The following is a 20,833-nucleotide window of genomic DNA, read 5'->3' as shown; positions in this document are numbered from 1 at the left end:
TTATCTGCCACCTAGAGTAGAAAGTACCGGTTTAAAACAAACGTGAAAGAATAAGGGCTTAAGGGGCACGCCTATTCAGGGGTGTGCATTGTGTTGGTGAGGCGAGATTATAAGTTCGACGCTCGCTGGTGCGTCTAGCGCCGTATCGCCTCTAAGCGCAAGGCTCTGAACTGGCGCTCAGTCTTCTCGTTGAGCTATGGAACTTGAGCTGTAACGACGGAATTTTTTTTTGAAGTGACAACGTCTAATAAATCGATAAACGCTGGCTGCACGCACGAAAAAGTGTCCCGTTACGCACATTGTCCGGTTACGCTGTGTCCCGTAACGCTAATTGTACGCTTGCGCTGCATCTATCTCTCTTCCACTCGATTGGAACAACCATCGATTTGACTTTTTCGAGGCACATTAAACTTGAAACACTCCCATTCGTTTCCTACTTTTCCTATCATCGCCTATCCTTAAAAGAATAACACAGATTTGAAGAAGTTAAATAGCAAACATGTTTAACAGTTATATTTAAATTATCTCTTCGTTAAAGTAATAAACATATTTGAATTAATGAGTGCAAATAAAAGTAAATTTATCAATTAAATTGTAGATTTCATTTCACTCTTTCTTTGTATCCATACAAAATAGTGATTATTCTATATAAATGATTCAATTTGATTCATAAAAGTATGCAATCATTTCATCAATGTTTTGTTATGACGTTGTCACATTAAACTATCGTCCGTAACCGACTTTACAGACAACCAATTTTTTTTTTTTTTTTACTCGGCAAGAACACAGCGGAAAATTCACAGCCACACACACTGTTCGTGATGCGCCAAAATACGATTCCGTTATTTTGTCTTCCCGCATATACATATATATATATATACACATATAATCACACACACACATAAACCCCACCATATCAGTGGTGGATCAAGCTTCGAGTTTCGAGGAAGGTGAATGAAGAGGGGTTCTGGGTAGTATAATTACTTCTCAGTTAAATGGGGAGTCAGAAATAAAAAAAAATTATAACAATAGCCTTTCAAAAGACTATTTTAACGTGGTTCTGAATTATTGGAAAGTCATTACCAAAACTATGGTTTCATATAAAATTGAAGTGTTCTAAAAGTTTAAATATTACACACATATTACTAAAAATGTAAATTAACACCAAATTAAAATTTAACAGACTTAAAATACAGGTGCAGGTTAGAGAAGATTAATTTTTTTTTTATCTCGCCAGGGTTTTTAGTTCTCTGGGAATAATATGAGGGTGGAGGCATATCGTTCCTCACCCCTTCCATAAGGCTGCCACTATACTATATTGTTATGTAACTACACATCTTCATAGTTAAAGTATAATCACGAGGTTATCAACAGAATAACATTCTCTTGCTATTTCATCTAACCAGAAACGTTATATAGAGGCAAAGTGTAAAATATCATGAAAATCTATCTCGTTGGATACCCTGTATGTCTCCACCGTCCTGTGAAAGCTTAGCACAAGATAAGTGAAGGCGTGACTCGGATAATACGCTCGGGGAAAGCATTTCTTGGACAGAGATTTAATTAAGATTAAGAATGTTAAAAATGCTCTTACATTAAACAGACTTGGTCACAAGGTTAAGGTCTCCCAGAATAAATTGTTAAGCATCAACCAGCCTGAAAGATAGTCAGACGAACAGTTTTATATATATATATATATATATATATATATCGTATGTCCACTTTTTAGTCGTTGTAGGTCTACAGTTGTGGGGAGAATCCACTCAAGTTATTAAGTTTTATTTAACATTTATTTTGGAATATCACAAATGCTCATTCAATAAACGATATGATTTTGCAACGAATCTTGATAAACATACACTGTCCAGTGATATGTTGCTGTAACATCTTCAACTAAAAATTGGAGTAAATGCAATATATAAGTAGCCATATGTTTATACGTCATATTTAACCAGTCACTATCACACTTTTAATACATTGCATTATCAAAAGTTTCAGCTTCACAATATTCAGACATATTTTTTAAAGTACATAATGTAATTTTTCTAAAAATAATTGTTGTACTCTCAATTTAATAAACTTTATAATCAAGGAATTAATCTATGATTATATAATATAATCAAGAACTTAATGATTACATAAGGTTTTAATCAATGATAATAAATTAAGGTCATAATCAATAAATCTGTTACACGGTAGTATTGGCTTGGATTTCAGGAGGGATAATTTTCGTAAAGAACAATCAAAAAGTTATAATTTATGTTAAATAATTGTTAATCTTTTCAGATTATCAAAATAAACTGTAAGTATGCAGAATTTTAATCTGTTCGGTGAGTACATAATTATTTTTTCAGGAATATTTAATTTATATCCATAGACAAATGTACGTGTGAATGTATGTACCTTGCACCAAAGGAGAGCCACGAGTTGAGGCTGCTGCCACTAGGAGCGCTAGTAGTATCGCTGCAGGCATGCTGACTGGCCTGATGACTCAATTCATCGTGACGTCATCAGTGATGATTCTGGGCGCCTGAAACAAAAAAAAAAACAAAACAAAATCCCTTAATGCTCTGTTATCATACTCGTAACAATACAGCTGCGTTTATAACTACAGTATTGTAGTGAAATGTCTTTAAGCATGTACATTCGGGATCACTGCCATGCCTGATTAGTGATTTTCCAGGTTGTTGAACGTCACCAAGAGTGAAAATTTTCAATGTAACCCGTTATAAAATAGGAAACACTCTATTGAAGTGAAAACCGGCGGTAACAATAACTAAGATAACTTAAAACTCAAGCAGCACAGTAATGTGACCTGGCTGTTCAGATCAACAACTACAAACAAAAACAAAAAAAAATGGGGAGGGTAGAAGTTGGGGTGACTAAAGCTACCTATGTTTTTTTCGTGATTTCAAGTTCCAAAGTAGGATGCTTTGAAGGAACGGATAAAATAAATCTGCTTCCTCTGGGTTGTTAACGTCAATTGGTTCTATGTTAGCTACGTTATGGTTGTGCTGGGCGGATGCAGACGGCTGCAGCTCGAGGCGTCGTATTGCGTCCGGGCGCCTGGGCCATTCCGTGGCATTTCCCTGGGCTTCTTTCTATATCCACGGACAGAGCAGACATCTCTGTGCATCGGGACGTCTAGATGACCGGTGAGACATGGGTGTCACTCGTTGCTTCTTCGATTTATTCACTTTTGGTTTGGGCATTATTCCGTGCTGCTTGCGTAAAAAAAAACACAGTGCATTAAATATTAAAGTATTTTTTTTTACAAAATGTAGTTTACACTGTAACGTAAAGAATAAAAGTTGTTTGTAGCAAATCTCCCAGGTACTCTCGCTGCCAGCTCGCTCGCGCCTGACCGCCAGCCGCGCCCACCAGGCTTGTTGGTGTTCCCTGCCGAGCGGTGACGTCACTGCGGGGGACGCGGGGGGAGTGTGGTCACCAGCGTCTCCCGTCGCCGCCAGAGCGGGCTGCACGGCGGTGTGGTCATCACTAGCCTCGAGTGTGTGGTTCGGCCGCAGTGGGCGTTTACAAGTGTCGCCGAGATTATGGCATGACCGCCCCGTGCGAAACGTTAAGACGTTCATCAAATTCACGTCAAAAACATTAACGCCACAGCGGCTCAACTGGTGTCGGACTACACAGAATGTGCAGAACCTTAGGACGGCGGGTTGAAGACCTTTCATTGTACCTAGTTGAAATTCAGTTCGTGGGTGAATAATTATGATATGATCATATTTACGAAGCCACGTTAAATCTTTTAAAACATTCTTTATCCTCTCAGGATAGTATAAATAACTTTTTTTTTGACGTGACAACGTCTAATATATCGATGAATGCCGGCTGCACGCACGAAAAAGTGTCCCGTAACGCACACTGTCCCACTACGATGTGTCCCGTACCGTTCATTGTACGCTTGCGTCGCATCTATCTCTCTTCCACTCGATTGGAACAACCATCGATTTGACTTTTCAATCATGTTTTCGTCGTTTGAATGATTAATATTCTGTAATTTAACGATCGTCCACCGATTTTCAGCACAATCGGTAGGGTTATTTAAAAGTAATGTTGAATTTTCAAATGCGTTTTTGTACGAACAATGGTGTTTTACAGTTACACATAATGATTCAAATTACACCCGGGATCTTTTGCACAATGTTTTAAAAAATATTGTAACACATTATAAATATGTTTGGTGTATTTGGGATGCGTATTTGTTATAAAATCGTATTATAAAAACGAAATAATATTATTCCCCTACGGTGACGGACGCGAACCGAACGAATCGCGCTATCTATCCGACGAATTTTAATCTCCGCCCCAGCGCACCACGAGCGTCTGGGTTGGAGATTAAAGCCGAAATTCTTTCTTAAACCTACTAATACTAATTTTATTAACTGCAAGGGCATTTTTATGAAATTCTACATTTAATTTCACGAGGAACATACTTCGTCGTTAAATGTGTAGTTGCGAAAAAGCGTAAAACATTCTCGACGATCTTGAAGTTAAATAGCAAACATGTATAAAAGTTATTGTTAAAATAATTTGTTCGTTAAAGTAATAAACATATTTGAATTAATGAGTGAAAATAAGAGTAAATTTATCACTCCTTCGTTGTATCCATACAAAATAGTGATAATTCAATAAAAATGATTCAATTTTATTCATAAAAGTATGCAATCATTTCATCAATGTTTTGTTATGACGTTGTCAAGTTAAACCATCGTCCGTAAATCGACTTTACAGACAACCAATTTTTTTATCAGCATTTTGTCTTGATCAATTCTGAATACAGTTGGAATAACATTTATTAAATATTAAAGAGTAGTTGAGATAAACTACTACTTTGCGGAGCACCTAATACTATGAAATTGCATTGTTAAATAATTAAAACATATATACCACGCATTGCTTGAAAAGGCCTAAAATTGACACATTTTTAATCTTAAGATTATGTTGGAAAGTATCAAAGGCTTTGCTCATGTTGAAATACATAGAATATTTTATTTACATCTGTATTTATACTGGTACACACACACACATATATAAAAGCGTGTGTAAAAGACGATATTCCTGATTGAAAACTATGTGGTTTTACAGAAATAATATTTTTAGGAATAAACTTAATGTGCTTATAAATATTTTTCGTAAAAAACTGCTAAAATACTACAAAACAAAGGTTTCTGACTAGAATCTAACCGTCAATAATACTTAAAGAAAATATATACCGATAAATGGTTGAACACATAACCACTTACTGACTGATGCACACTTAATTGAAATATTTTTGTACAAAAGCAAATTTTTAAAAATGTTTTAAATGTTTTTTGAGCTTTATTTATAACATGTTGGAATGATAATGCTACAGTTACTAAAAACTAAAACGCTATAATACAACAAAAAATATTTTTGCAAAACTCCGTTCCCCCGGAGAAACCCCCGGAATGGCCACCGCATGGGGAGCCCAAGAAAAGAAACGGGCTCCCCATTTGGAAGCCACCTGGAAAGTTTTTTTCTGTTCCACCCACCGTTTCTTTTGGTAGCCTGACTTGTTACAAGGGATTGTATTCCTACCAGAGAAAATGCCACCATTTTGTCTGGGCAATCCGCCTTGGAGGAGCCGGGGCGCGAACCCGGGTCCTACAAGTCACAAGGCAGGCGCTCTACCCCAGAACCAGAGTGGTAGAGCGGATACTTGCAGCCTTCTTAACAGTGACATGATATTATGCCACGAGTTTACTGTGTCCTTCACACGTGCAGTACGTGCAGTTACATCTAACCTCGGTAACGAACAAATTTATGTATTATTATGTTCTTCGTTCAACATGAATTATTTAATTTCATAACAGTGAAATATAATTTGTATAACTAGTCTGGCAATTTTTTAGTTACTTTCTGCAAACAAACTTACAATTGCGCTGTACAATAATTATATAGAAATATAGAATAGTAAAAACATATGTAAGAGCTTGCACTGTCGATGGTAAAGTTATCTTGAAAAAAAAAGTTAGATATTAAAAGAGTATGTTTTGTTAAAATATGCGTGTGCTTACAAACATGCATTTATTGTATAAACATTTTATTTATTTGGTTTTGAAGCCAAAGAAAAGTTAGCTTTTTGAGATGACAACATCTAATAAATCGAAAATGCCGGCTGCACGCAAGAAAAAGTGTCCCGTTACGCTCATTGTACGCTTGTGCCGCACCGACAGAAGTGAAAACTTAAAACTTTGTTTATAAATGTGTAATATGAAGTAATTTCTACTTCAAATGTACGTAAGAAAATGAATCTGATTACTAGTATAATTTCAAGTATTTATTCTTTTATTATTAAAAGTAGCATCCTTCGGCGAGTGCAGTAATAATAGGTTATGTTAATATTTGATTACAGTTTATTTAAATGAAAACTTGTTCATAATTATATTTAAACGATTAGTTAATGTGGTTTTCATTGCTTATTACAACAACAATTTCGGTAAAAAAAGGTTCATTATTCTTGCATTTTAAAAATATGATTACTAGTATAAATTTAAGTATTTATTCTTTTATTATTAAAATAAAAATGATTCAATTTTATTCATAAAAGTATGCATTCATTTCTTCAATTTTTTGTTATGACGTTGTCACGTTAAACTATCGTCCGTAAACCGACTTTACAGACAACCAATTTTTTGTTTAGAAAGTGAAAAGTGATAATGAACTGTAAGAGATTCACTTTAAAGGTAACAAAACAGTTAACAATAATAAATAATTTTTTTTGATAATAATAATTATTACTTCACTTTATAGGTAACAAAACAGACAAAAAAATAACTACTTCTTATAATAATTATTATATAATTACTACCTTTCTTAAAATAAAACCATAAAACTTTTAAGAAATATAATATTTTTAATATTACCGTATAAATATAGTGTCAAGTTTCCACTAATTATTTCTGAATATAGACTTTATGGATGATGTTCTAGTGCTTATGTTATGTTCTTGTTTTTGAAAACTACCGTTCTATTTTACATCAATTAAACACTGCACATTTTTATTTTGACTCGGTGATAAAATATATTGGATAAAAAACTATTGTAAGTTGAGAAAACCATTAAACCCCCATGCTAACATAACCGGTGATTCTCAAGTTCAGCCGAAGCACAAATCACATGCTCCACGTTCAGGAAGCCAAAATATATATGGTCACAAAGTAAAGCCATGTTTAGCAAGGAATCAGAGATTTAACAGTTTTTAGGATTGATTCCCGTAGTTACGTAAACGAAGCGGTCATCTCGGATTGACGTAAATAAATAAAAAAAATGGTTTTTAAAAACAAAGATTTCCAGATGCGCTGACGCTCAGACTACTGTTATTATAGTTAGTTTATCGCGGCAGCTTTCGTTACAATAACAGCTCCAAAGATGGGCCAATGGCTGGAGAAATAAAGGTCAAGTAAACGCCGGGCAGCCAATGCGAGGCAGCTAAGTGGATTGGATTTCTTCCCCCCTTGACCGTCAGATAAAAAAAAGGAAGATAATGTTTTCCCCCCTGAAATTGCTGTGACTTCCAAGATTGTCCTCAGTCCTAGGAGACTGTGACGATATACGAAGAAAGACCAAAATATAAAAAAAAAATATGTTTTAAACAAAAAAATATCCGTTTGTATAGAAAAAACAAAGCACCTTTTTACTAAATCAAAAAGTACAACTGTTTATAAGTTATTATTTATTAGTTCACCTGAACTGAATTGAAGCTTCTAAGACTTGGCTGCTTTTTAGAAAATGTTTCATTTTTAGGGAAATAACTAAAACCCTTTAAATTCTTCGTAATTGTTAATATTTGGTGACGGGAAAAGTCAAGTTTGTCCTTGATATTCAAATATTTTTAAAACGCGCTAAGATCGTAGGGCTTTAACTATAACTGGATATTACTTACGAACACGAGAGAAAGGCAAACTAAATAAATTACACGTAGGCATATTCATAATTTTGCTTACACATTAAGTCAGTGCGAAGCCAAAAATGTACGCTTAAATTATGGGGAATAAAAAGCAATCCACGCCTTCGACCTGATCGTGCAACTTGCAAAAATATACAACAAACATAGTCGGTGGGACTGGCTTCACCCTACCTCAGAAAATCAGTCCGATTTTTAATTTTATTTTTTAAATTTTAGTTTATAAATTTTTTCCTTGTGTGGTCTCTTAAGTACCAACGAAAAAAACTCACCCTTCCTTTCCGCAATTATTTCATGCCTTTGTTTGACTTGTAATCGGACATACATACAAGCTACAGAGCAATAAATTGTGTTGTAGTAACGGCACAGCTCTAAATCATCGTAAAAAAATTGAAATTAGAATATTATGCATAATCGTGTTTAGGTTAAGTTACTTAATCAGTCGAGAAGTGACGCTCAAGATTTAGCGGGCAAAATTTTCCTAGAGGCCAAGAATTCGGCCGACTCTAATTTACAGTGTTGGAAAAAAAAAGCAAACAATTTATGTATTTTTCTAACTGTGGCAAATATTCCTGCACGTAAAGGTTGACGCATGCCGCCCCCCCCCCCCCCACCACACATTCGATTACGGGCCCTGTACCCAGGATCTAAGACGGGGGTTCCTCTCCCCAATTTTACAGTCACGTGCTACATGATAATTGCATGGTTATTTCTTACCGACACTATTTTTATAATGTCATTTAACCAGAAAATACAGGGTATGATTAGAGACCGGAAAAATTCGCGGATTCATTTCGTGATAGGCTGAAATTCAAACATGTGTACAATCCTGCTGGTTCTGCTATTGGCTCGCAGTTTAACTGGAGCTCTCTGGACCAATGAGAGACTATCGACCAATGAAACGTCGAATCACAAGCTACCCAGTGGAGACGCCTCACAGTTTAGTACCCAATGAACACGCGTGTTTGCTTGAGAAATGCAGATGATAATGGAGGCTATCCTAGAGGCCATTGAATACGCGAATTTTTCCGGTCCCTAGGTATAATTATGGTTACTATTTTGTAAGTCCGAACTAAGCTTTATTTATGAAATAGTCAATTTGTTTTTTTCTAGTTTTGTAAAGACTTGTGATAGTTTAAACATTTAAGAATAAACACGGCTGGGCCCAGGGATCCACCCAGCCTCACCCTTGACGACTGTGCTCCGCCCAAGGTTCACGCGACATTAGGGACGCGCGGAGGAACACAGAACCGGCGGAAAGAGAGCGGCTACCGGCGCGGCGGGTAAAAAATAACCCCCCCCCCTCCCCGCACCCAGGAGGTGAGGCGGAAGGGCGAGCGGTCGATACGGCGCCGTTACCGCGGGCAATGGAACTGCTATCCGGATCACAATCGGGATCCCCCGCCCGAGCCGGCGGTATTAATTACGCCCGGAATCTGTTGCAGGTCCCAGCCCGAGAAGGGATCATATCAGGCGTTACCAACCGCAGGGAAAATGGGCGCATTTACCGTCACGCGCAGCGGAACATCCGCGGACTTTCCACGGTATTCCCCGTATCAGCCGGACATTCCGCATGCTTTAGTTGGCAGTCCTGACAGTGGCTTTCGGCCACTCCGAGACCACGATAAGTATGCATATAAATTACACACGTACACATACATATATGATTAAACGATATTAGCTAATGCCCAGAAAACGTTTTAATGCCTCTAAATTTTTTTTTGTAATTTGTTTGAAGGACGTACTCAAATATTATGCATTCCTCTATCCCTCTAACATTCTATTTATAAATCTAAGTTTTTCTCTATTCCTCTATATAAAAATATATCCATCTTTATCTCTACCTCACTCTCTATATATTTCTCTATCTATATAGTTCTATACCTCTCTTTATATCTCTCTATACTACTCTCTATATCTCAGTATACCTCTCTTTATATCTCTCTTTGGTCGTTCAGAGTGAATTTCTAGGCTCTTTTTCAACCGCCCTCTCCGCTAAATGACGTAAAAGCGCACGATGACGTGAGTACTTTAACAGGCAACGTACAGTGGTATTTTTTTCAGAATATATACAACACTCAACGTTACAACCCTTGAGCCACGGGATATATTAAAATTTTTGGCGACGACAAAAAACGTTTCATTGTTAACTCTGGCGGGACTTTAGTATAGAAGCTTTTTTTTAAAAAACGTTTTCAGGTTAAAAAGTGTACAATTGTACTACGTTACTGGCGGCGTAAAATGAAGCTCCTGTTGTTTTTAGACTTGGCTCCGAGCTGCTAGTCATGCGCTCACCTCCTGGTTCTTACCCCAAGAGCGCGCGTCAAAGCCTCCGCTTCACAGATCTCGGGCACATGCCCGCCTCGCGCGAGCGGGGGCGTGGGCGTTAGAACAAAGGAAGGACGCGACAAATGACTAACAATCCCGGCAGGGCTGACACACCGTGCGAAGATAACAGCCGCAATTTCCACTGACTCAGAGCTGGAAATGAGCGCGCTTGAGTTTGCTTATTGTTTCCTAGTCGGCTCCCGGTGAGTATCCTGCAACACAGATCTATAACGCAAGGATGAAAACCCTTTCACAGCACAACAACGTCACGTAATTCATGTAGTCAGAAACAATTAACGCTATAAAAACATTTAAGCCGAGGAATAACAAGGACTTGCTTACACTATTTGTCCCACGGTTAGATTGCAGTGCAGAGTAAATGGTGACCACTGTTACCAGGTAGTAACTACCCAACTTGTTAACATTAAAAAAAATTTGTTTTCAAAATTCTCAAATTTGTTATGTTTTTCACAGCCAAGAAACATGAAATGAGTTTTTGTGATAGAAATGCAAACCATATCATGAAGTGGCCAGTGGCATTGCAGTTTAACCTAAAAAGTTTAAGTTCTGCAATAAATTAAATTCTCCTTATTTGTACAACCCAAAAACGTAAAAAACTGTAACTTTTGCAGCTAATTATGCAAAACGTATTTGTTGTATATATTTTTAATTTCGTGAAAGTTAAACAATTTAAAAAGTCTAAAAGTTGATCAGTGATTAGTATAAATGGGAGGCACCCCCTTAAGCGCAGATCTCCAGTGAATTCCACTGACTCAAAATCAGGCACAACAAATTTTAAGTTATTATACCAACATTGATTTAAGTCTAGTTCGAAGCTACATCGCACTGACCCACCTTCCTGTCCTGGCATCTCAAATCAAGCAAAGTGTTTACAAACAGTGGCCGTTTAAAATAAATATTTATTTGTATGCACATTTTCACAAAAAATATAATATCCATAAATAAATATACAAAATGATTTTAAGTGAATATTCAACAGATAAATGTTAAGCTATAAGTGTTTTATTAAACCAATTGAAATTATAAAAAAAAATGGAATTTATTTAGTAATTACATTAAGTGAATTCTATTATTGAATTTCAAATTAAATATCCTTCTCCAGTAAATAATTAAAGTTTAGCCACTCGATTTGCCAATACCTTTGCTTATGTACATAGTTATTGAATTGTATAAATAATTTCGAAGCATCAAAATAAAATACGAATGGATTGAGAAACACTTAAAAAAGAAATGTTTGATGCTGTTTAAATATTTACAATCAACACAACAACTTCGATTGGACAGGAGCTTTGAAAATTAAAAATACGATATTAGCACAGTGAAAGTTTAATGCAAACACGTTGAAATTAATACTAAATTTTTTAACGAGGCTGTGATATACGTACATTTTTGTATCCATTTGGTCTATAATCATAGATGGACTGCCAAGCGACAAATTAGTGTCCGAATTCTAGCTTAGGCAAACACGAAAAACAATACACTGTACGTATTATATGTCCCGTATTGTGTTGTCGGTATAGTGACATCTAGGAGCTATGAGGCTGTGCGACCAGCCAAAGTATAAAATACAACGTTTATGTGTTAATTAAGGTGGATACATTATTTATTGTACTTTATTTACAAAATAAAACAATAAATTATTTGTGGTTCGAGGTTTTCAAGTTTAAAAAGAAATACAGGCATATAAAGAACTGCCCTGAATGTGTTATTGAGAACAAAGAAATGTTTATAGCAACTTTTGCTGCTCAATGTTACATTAAAATGTATTAACCGTGTTAAATAATGGTGGGCCAGTTTGAGCTTGATTTATTTAGCTACGGTCACATCACCACACACAAATCATCTCTAAGTGAGAGTATCACAAAACTGGACTATGAAAAAGTGAATAGGAAAAAAAACCTAGATAAAAGTTAAAGGAATTGGAGTTACACGAACGGTTGGTTATCTACTATCGCTATGCTAGTGGTTTAACTGGAAACATTCTCTAAACTCTTCTCTTAATGACAGCATATTGTCTAAGTACTGCTATAAAAAAACAGACGGTTTTACTGGGGAACAAGAACATATATCTTTGCGACTGCCAAAAATTTATATTTGGTAAAACATTTTCCCTTTAAATTATTTTTTGATGAAGTAAAAATAAATTGAAATTTTTATGCGGTTCACAAAAATACTGTCGGTTTTATAGAAAACGTTAATTTTTACAATTAACATAACAATTGTATTGTTATCTACACACGATATTTGACTAGGGTAAGTTTCAATTCCAGTTTTGTAATGAACGTGAATATTGATGTGTAACATCTGTTCTCGGTATACGGCATTTGGTACGAGTAATTTCGTGAATGCAAACGGTCGGAAATGTGTAACAGACGGTGCTGTTATCTATGATAGATGACACGAACCAAAGTTCACAAAGCCAAAGGCAAAGTTTATAATATTAACCGTTTAATGAATTTTAACAAGATGGGTAGTACTGTAATATAATTCATTGTCGGGGTTAAGTATTTTTTTCAAGTCTTTTTATCTTTAATCCGAGCCGTTTGATTATATAGTTTTACAATTCGGTCTGCTAATTAAATGATTCGATAGTTGTCGTAGCTGCTCCGACAGTGAATTCTAGCGGTCATTCGCGTCCAGAAACGTAGCTGATCTATTTATCAAGCTCGGCATTATTTTAAAGGATTCTACGTTGAATTTTCGTGTCAGATTTTCGTACTATAAGTGTGTTTTACAACACGAGAACACACGAATTTTCTCGTTACCGAGGTTAGATGTCATCAGATGTCACACAGATCTCTGGCGAGTGCTGAACGACTCGCTCACAATTATTTTTGACGTGATAACGTCTTATAAACGGATGAACGCCGGCTGCACGCACGAAAAAGCATGACTCATTGTCACGTTCCGCCTGAGCCGAGCGTGCAAGAACCGGCCAACCGCCGTGCGAGAAAATCTTCTATAATATCAAACAGGTTAAGGCGGGCTTTTTAACTAATTGTTCGTGATTATATTTAAACAAATTATTTAAATTAAATTTGCAAAAAACTGTGAATAATATTTGAAAATTAAAAAAGTATGCAATTTTTCATCAATGTTTTCTTATGAAATTATCGCGTAAAATTATCGTCCGTAAACTGACTTTACAGACAACCCCCCCCCCTTTTTTTTAATCCTCGCTGTGATACTCTCACCTGTTGTTACGAGTGACTACCGATACAGTCCTATTTTCTTCGCGACGGGCCTTACCAGTTGCAACTCGCCTAAAAGGGGGTGGGTTAGGACATGTGGACCTGATCCATGGTCCACTACTGCGCCCTCGGCCAATCCGCGGCCAGAGCAGGGGTGGTAGATGGGGGGGGGGAAGAGAGGTCTGGAGCGGATCGAACCCGCATGCCTCGCGGGTCTCTCCGCGTGTATTCCGGCCGCCACCAATCACCGCCTGTAGTTCCATCGTGACCCGAAACATCAACCGACGTCGGAACGCAAGCCGTAGGGCTTCCCGTCGACTTGAACCTCGTTCCAGACCAGCAGTGGTCCACAGACTGCATCGCTTGACTTGTGTGCAGAGTAATAACGCGTGCCCGACTCGCAAACCCAATGTTTTCGTGCTGTACACGAAGGTGATGATGATGATGAGTTAAAGCTCAAGGAACACGCTTATCTACATAGATTCAGAAAAAAAAAACCCACGCTATTTGAAAACTGCTCAAGATATTCGAGTGGTTTCTGTTGTTTACGAAAATATTTTAAGTATGAGGGCATATGAGTAGTTCTACTTTCGTGCTTCGTGACTGATTTTGTATTTCTAAAAGAGGGAAAACGGGTAAAACGCGTGTTTTCAGAGTAATTTTTAGTCATGAAACTCCCGGTAGAGATTTTTTGAAATAACTCAAATGGCTTGCATTACACGTTTATCTTCATTTCCCCGCCATATAGTGTTATGGTCACCGCTGAAATCCCGTAGCTGTCCCATGCACGACGAGAAGACTGCGCTCTATTTCAGGGCCTCGCGCTTAGAGGCGACACCGCGCTAGAAACACCAGCGAGCGTCGCCCTTATCATCCCGCCTCACCGACACAGATACGTCCCTGACTAGGCGGGTACCTTAAACTCTCGTCAACAGTGGAGCCGTAAAAACCAAGGACGCAGTACTGATGGAACGGATGGTACTGGGGGAAAGAGAGTACCACGAGAAAACCCAGAGGCGCACGGAAACGTTCGCCACGTTTCCGAAAAGGCCGGGAATCGAATTCTTGGTGGGAGGCGAGGGATTTGTCCACCCGACTACTGTGGATTGTTCTTAATTTGCAAACATTTTAGTTCAAAGTTTTATTAACTAATTGTTTAAATGTAGAACACGCGTTATAGCGATCATGAATTTGAAGAGCAGCTACTATCGCCGTCCTCCAGTTGAACGTAAAGCAAATAAAGTCTATTTTCCAACTCGGCGATCTCTCACTTCGTAACAATCCATAAAAAAAATTGTTCATGTTTTAACTAATGACTTTATTTCCATTATTGACACCCAATTTTATATTAAAAAAATATTTTTACTTTCGTTTTACATACATATTGTACATTTTCCAAGATACGTCTACAAAATTTCGGACACGAATTTTAGTGTTGGCTCAAAGTAAACATATTTTGTGGAACCAAAAACTGTTTGTCTTATTCCGCATACGAAATAAACGTCCGTGATATCGTGATAACAGACTGTTGGCAGCACCAATGCGCTTCGAATCACTTGGTGCTCACAGCTTCATTAATAAGAGTCGTGCTGAGTTTATGGTGCTTTGCCGCAGAAGTGTTGCACTTTTTCACGTAGGGCTTTTGAGTGCTCCCAAAGTAAACTAGTTAAAAGCTTAAAACAAGTACGTGATTTTTCAAGTAATAGAGACTTGTAAGTACATTTTAATTGAACCCTTTGGATTCTGTGTGATGTGATAAAGCAGAATTTCTGACGAAGAAAAAAGCAAAGAAAATAATGGTAAAACTGTTTCCTGGAAACATTTCGGATGATCAAAACGCATTTTCTGACTTAAAAAAACAAGAAATTTAATTAAAATGACACGCGACAAGGTTCAATCATCCACGCTATAGTTACCTGTTTTAACAAAATAGAAATTATTTAATCATGCCCAGGCTAAAAAGCCTATAAATCAAACTTTGATCGGCTGTCAATGGAATACATAAAAAAATAACTAAATTGTGTCATCAAAATATTGTTTTTTTACTAAAAATTGGTTAATTGGTTAAAATAAACATTTATATAATGTTTTGACATATATGAATTGGTTATGAACGGCCTGGCAGAGTACCAGGAGGTAGATACATTCAGAATAAATCTATAAAATACTACGTGGAAAAGGGGGTGGGGGTAAAATTGTGCGTGGAGTCAAAGCGCGACAGAAGTAAACTTCTTTCTTATTATATTATTAGGTATAGGCACAATTCTCTTAGTCTGAGTTTGCATGTTAAAACTATATGTTTATGCATGTATACTAACGCTAGGTATGATATTGCGCAAGTACGCAAGTGTGAAAGTGCGCAAGTATACAAGTGTGAAAGAATGCAAGTATGCAAATGTAAAGTGTGAAAGTCTGCAAGTGTGCAAGCGTGCAAGTGTGCTGCGTCATTTCCACCTCTCCCCTGCCGTCTCCTCTGCCGGTTCCCCCGCCACTGCACCTAACTATTTCCCCTCGTGCGACCGGAATTTTCGTAACGCTCGAAAATTGTAGCCCCACTCACTTCAAAAGAACGCGTGGATACGTGGACGCCACGCAAGTTAGAAATAAAACTGTACATAGAGAGATAGAGAGAGAGAGAGAGAGAGAGAGAGAGATAGAGGTGTAAGAATATGTAATGACAAGCACGCAAACATACCATCGAGCGCCCTACTCCCCCGCCATCAAGTGCCCCACTCCTACGCGCAACACCGTGACGTATCCTCGCAGGCTGCGAGACACCCACCTGGTGTATCCCCGGCTGGAGCTGGCTGCGCGGTACGCGGCGACAGCAGCGCAGCACGTGCGACGCGCGAACTGCCGGCGCGCCCCTGGCGGCGACCGGCGACAACACCCCTGCCCTGAAGGGGGTAGGGGGGGAGCATCAGGAGGCGCCGCGCATGCGCTGTGGTCTGGCCGACACATGCGGGTCAGCGGAGTCTCCCTCCCACCCCCTCGGCCACACACACACACACACGGGAGACAGCTACCGGACAGATGTGTGCCATAACCGAGTGGACTGACGCGTGACTATAAAACTTACCTCGCAGGCATAAGACAATGGGAAGCCTTCTTTTCACAGACGAGAGAGCCAAACGCCCGATCGTGCATCTTCGGGGTTCTTTTTTTTTTCCAGCTACATTATAAATACTTTAAAACTTTGTGGACGGTTGATTTGGTTAGGATAGCTACATTAAAGATACTGTGAAATCATGTAAACGGTTTCCTAGCCCTGGATAGCTACATATTAAAAAGTTGTTTGCTAAGCAACCATAAAATGATTTTACAGTATTTTTAATGTAGCAAAACTTACCTAATATAACCAATCATCCACAATGTTTTAAAGTATTTATAATGTAGCTAACCTATCCTAATCAACCGCAAAATTTAATGCCACACCGGTTTATACAATGAGATAGAACGAAAAAAAAAGTGAGCATGAACTTTGGGGAACTTCGAGTGTGGCTCTCTGGTCTGTGAAATTAAGACTTCCCTAAGACAATATATTTCAAGGCGCTCTAAGATGCTACCTGGCAGCACAGGAGTGTGTGGCTGGTTGCTTACCTCCGTCACGCAGGCGGCTTCCAACATGCTTTAAAACCAACCCTCCCTCTACTGCCTCGGTAATACAGGCAAATTGTAGTTTTTACGGTGCGAAAATTCCAATAGTCGGTTTGATTATCATTCCGTATACTTTTTTTTGGGTGCTGAATCCGAATAAAGAGTTATCCAAAAAAACTTTCTCGTGCGTTTTGAAATATTCACAAAAACCAGCGACATTTTTGTTTGTACTTTTTTTTCCCGATTATATGTGGTAGCGAAAATCTCGTTCTTAAAGTTTACTACTATTTCACAATTTTGGTCCTAGGATCAGTATGTTCCCCAATATATTGCTCAAAATTTGACTCAAAACCTACAATTTCACTTTTTTCAAAAAATAACAATTTTTGGAGTATTTTATCTCAAGAACTGTGGAACTTACAGAGCTTCACTTCAGCTCAAATTGTGGCATATTTAGTCTTTGTTTAAATACGGTAAGAGTAAGATTTTCGCTGCAATATATACTGTTAAAATTATAAGTGAAAACCAAAGAAAGTACGATTTTGTTTTGCGAATATCTCAAAACGCACCAGGAAATTTTGTTGGATAACTCTATTTTCGGATTCAATACCCTAAAACCATAGAGAATTATAATAAAACGAACTGGATTTTTTTTGTAACAAGATGGCTTTTTTTGACATCGTTTTCCCGGGTTACAAAACTCGAAACTGGACAAATGACAATGTTACATACAGCGGATGCTGCAACAATTACTTTCAACTGAAAAATTTTAATGAACGAACAATAAAATTTATTCAATTCTGACAACCAAATGTAAAGATAGGTAGACAAATGTTTTTCTCATACACTTTTTGTTTTATTGGGGCAACAAAGTGCACCCCGAGTTTAAGGTTGTAATTCGTATTTTTTTTATAAAGTTAAACGATCAATTATAATGTTAGCAATCAATTTTACGCGGTACTTTCGGTCCAAAGCGAATAAGTTAATATAAAAACTGAAATATAACAAAAAATGCTAACGAACACCAATTCATCGCATATACAAGCAGTCACTAACAGCAAAAAAAAAAAAGTTTGTAACGCATTTTTATATTATATTATTCTAATATTTTTTTAAATCAAAATGCTTTTTTAATACGCATTTAAACATTACGCAACATAACGATTCGCAGTTTTATAACAGGTTGGTAGATGGTCATGCTACGTAGAGACGGGTGGTTAAGTTTTAGTTAATTTTGATTTGTAGTTATGAATTTTCTCGTAAAAGCGGCCGAATAAATTTTGAGAATCTATTTATTTTAGGGCATATCGCGTCAGATATTTAGGGTCATGCTCTGAAAGAGAATTTTCATTGAAAAGGTTCTACACACACACACACACACACACACACACACACACACACATATGTATATAGCTAAAATTGTGCAGTTTCTAGCTCCAGCCCAATTTTTTTTAATTTTTTTTTTGTTGTAATTTTGAGTTTTTTCTTGACATACCACAAGACTGAAAGACTACATTTGCTGTCTTTGATTATTTTTCTAAGGATTTATTTTCATAGAGTCGATAGTTAAGTGGTACTGCAAGGCTGATTGTTTCCAGCACACATCATTTCCATGAATAATTTATAACTATCATCTTCTTCAGCAGACATGCAATTAATTGCTCCTCTGAACAGCAGCCTAGAACGCCTCCAGACTGCGGCTTCCTAAACGAATGGTGTTTACGATAACGGCCCGGAGGACGCTTGCTTATTCACGCCCGCTCCGGGGGCCTCCCGCGGGGGAGGGGGTGAAATATTAAACGGGGCGCGGCGCGGCAACTCTCGAGGCGTTCGCCAGCCCCGCGCCGCGAAACCCGGGGAGCAACTTGTCCCTGCGAAACTTGCGTGAATTATTGAGTGGCGACCGCAGCCGTCCCGCACGCGGGCCAGGGGAGGTGTGGGGGAAGGAGGAGGAGACGGAGGCAGCGGGTAACGCAATGTTTCTCGCGACAAAGCTTCCTGTGGGAGAACGCGCGCAATATTAAATGAGGAAAGGGGGGCCGATCGCTGCAACGTTCGGCGCTCGCGGTAAACAAACCCCGCGGGGGAAAATGGATCGTCTCGCTGTCGAACGCGACGGGTGTTCGCGTGTTCACGCACGACACCTCGCTCTTACAAAACACTTAAAATTTTTTTTTTTTTCACTTTTTAAACTCACCAGCTTAAATTTATTCAGGGATCCTCGTTAAATTCAACCGGGTATCTACGTAAAATTTGCAGGTTCCGAGTTTAAGTTCTTTAAAAATAAATCCAAAAAGCGTTTGTTTCGGTGATTCGGTCGTTGACGTCGGGTGCAAAGATGTTGCATTAAAAAATATATATATTTAATCGCCCGACTTCGGCGCCGTCACTGCCGAGACTGTCATTTGTTGCGTTTTGGGAAAACATCGTAATAAGACAATACGTGGGAAAAAAACTGGCCAATTGGCGAAGCGTGTGACACTTAACTGCATGACTTTCAAGCTATTTTACACACCACGCCGCTAGAGGCCTCTACTGTGACTAGTTACACTCACTTGAAAACGCAGGTGCTCCTTCAAACCACCAGGTTCGCTGACATCTCTTCCCATATCGTCCCTGTTGCGATATTTTGGTTTGGGTGATCAGTGTTCAAGCATCCAAGATTGAAGTCGGGTGCACGTCGTCCGATAGTGCGGTAGTTATAAGCGATTGTGCCCGGAAAAACGGATTTCCGCGACTGAACAGAGTTGTCTTTGAGCAGTGACGAAACCCTAGAGAACATTGTTCGTCGTACAGAGTGAATGAACACGTTGCGTGTTAACATTTTTCGCAACTGGACACGCAATTCGGAGGTCCTAATCCGACCTGCTTTCACGGAAGATTAAACTTTCCGGAACTAAGTAGAGCGCTTTATTTTATTTGAAGGGCAATCCTCTTTGAAAGGTAAGTGCACAGAATTTTTTTTTTCTCTGTACTCTTACTAAAAATTTCTTTGGAAACCAGTTGCCAAGAAATAGTTTGTAATACGACAAGAAATATATTGTAACTTTGTACAATATATGGCTATGGTTAATTTGCATGTATAAAATATTTTTCGAGATAATACCGAGTATTTATTACGAAAATTAGCGCATAATTTTATATTTTAATTTATGTTTTATTGAAGCAAAAAAATTTTAAACCACGGAAATATAACGATTGGACTTTATTTTGCTGTACTATGCTTATTATTTGCACAGTTAATACTGGAAAGCTATTTAGGGAACGATTTAGCTTGGGTTCTGGGTTGTATCCACGTCCAAGGGGGATATATAACCGACATTTCGGTCGACATTGCAGTTGCCTTCATCAGGGTAGAGTAACTACTGAGGTTATTACAAGTTCTTCTGCCATTAATACTCTTGCCTGAGTAGAGTGTTTCTCGATTTTCTGCAGCTGTGGAATAATCACAGCCTTCCTTTCGTCTAGTTGGCCAGCTGATTTGGCCAATAGGAGCTGGGCTTCTGTGATTGGCTGGGGGTGCTGGCAAATCAGTGGCCTCTTCTCTTCTGACTGGCTGAGCTGTTTGGCCAACCAGAGGCGACCTGTTTTTTGTTAGATGCAGAGCTATGTTTTGAGGTTTTCTGAAAACTCTTATGGTGTGTGAAAACGAGACTTAAGAACATTTTGTCGATTAAGAATATGACTAGAATTTTGTTTGCATGTCATTTATATTGTATTACCTTAGCGTTCTTACTTCATTCATATT

The 20,833-nt window shown here is 38.1% G+C and overlaps 1 protein-coding gene across 1 annotated transcript in view; it reads right to left on the bottom strand.

The window, feature by feature from the left end:
* LOC134541846 (uncharacterized) overlaps positions 1-16,337 on the bottom strand; it is a 93,107-nt gene extending 76,770 nt beyond the window's left edge. Inside the window, exons 1-2 of the mRNA XM_063385543.1 lie at positions 16,271-16,337; positions 2,404-2,530 (exon numbers count right to left, since the gene is read on the bottom strand). Of these exons, the coding sequence (XP_063241613.1) occupies positions 2,404-2,473 (70 nt within the window). The 5' untranslated portion in view covers positions 2,474-2,530; positions 16,271-16,337. The remainder of the gene's footprint in view (positions 1-2,403; positions 2,531-16,270) is intronic.
* Between the last annotated feature and the right edge of the window lie 4,496 nt (positions 16,338-20,833).

The sequence above is a fragment of the Bacillus rossius genome, assembly GCF_032445375.1.
Source record: "Bacillus rossius redtenbacheri isolate Brsri chromosome 4 unlocalized genomic scaffold, Brsri_v3 Brsri_v3_scf4_2, whole genome shotgun sequence".
Classification (NCBI taxonomy): Eukaryota; Metazoa; Arthropoda; class Insecta; order Phasmatodea; family Bacillidae; genus Bacillus; species Bacillus rossius.
Note: the sequence above shows the minus strand (reverse complement) of the source record. Positions and strands in the feature narration are given on the sequence as shown.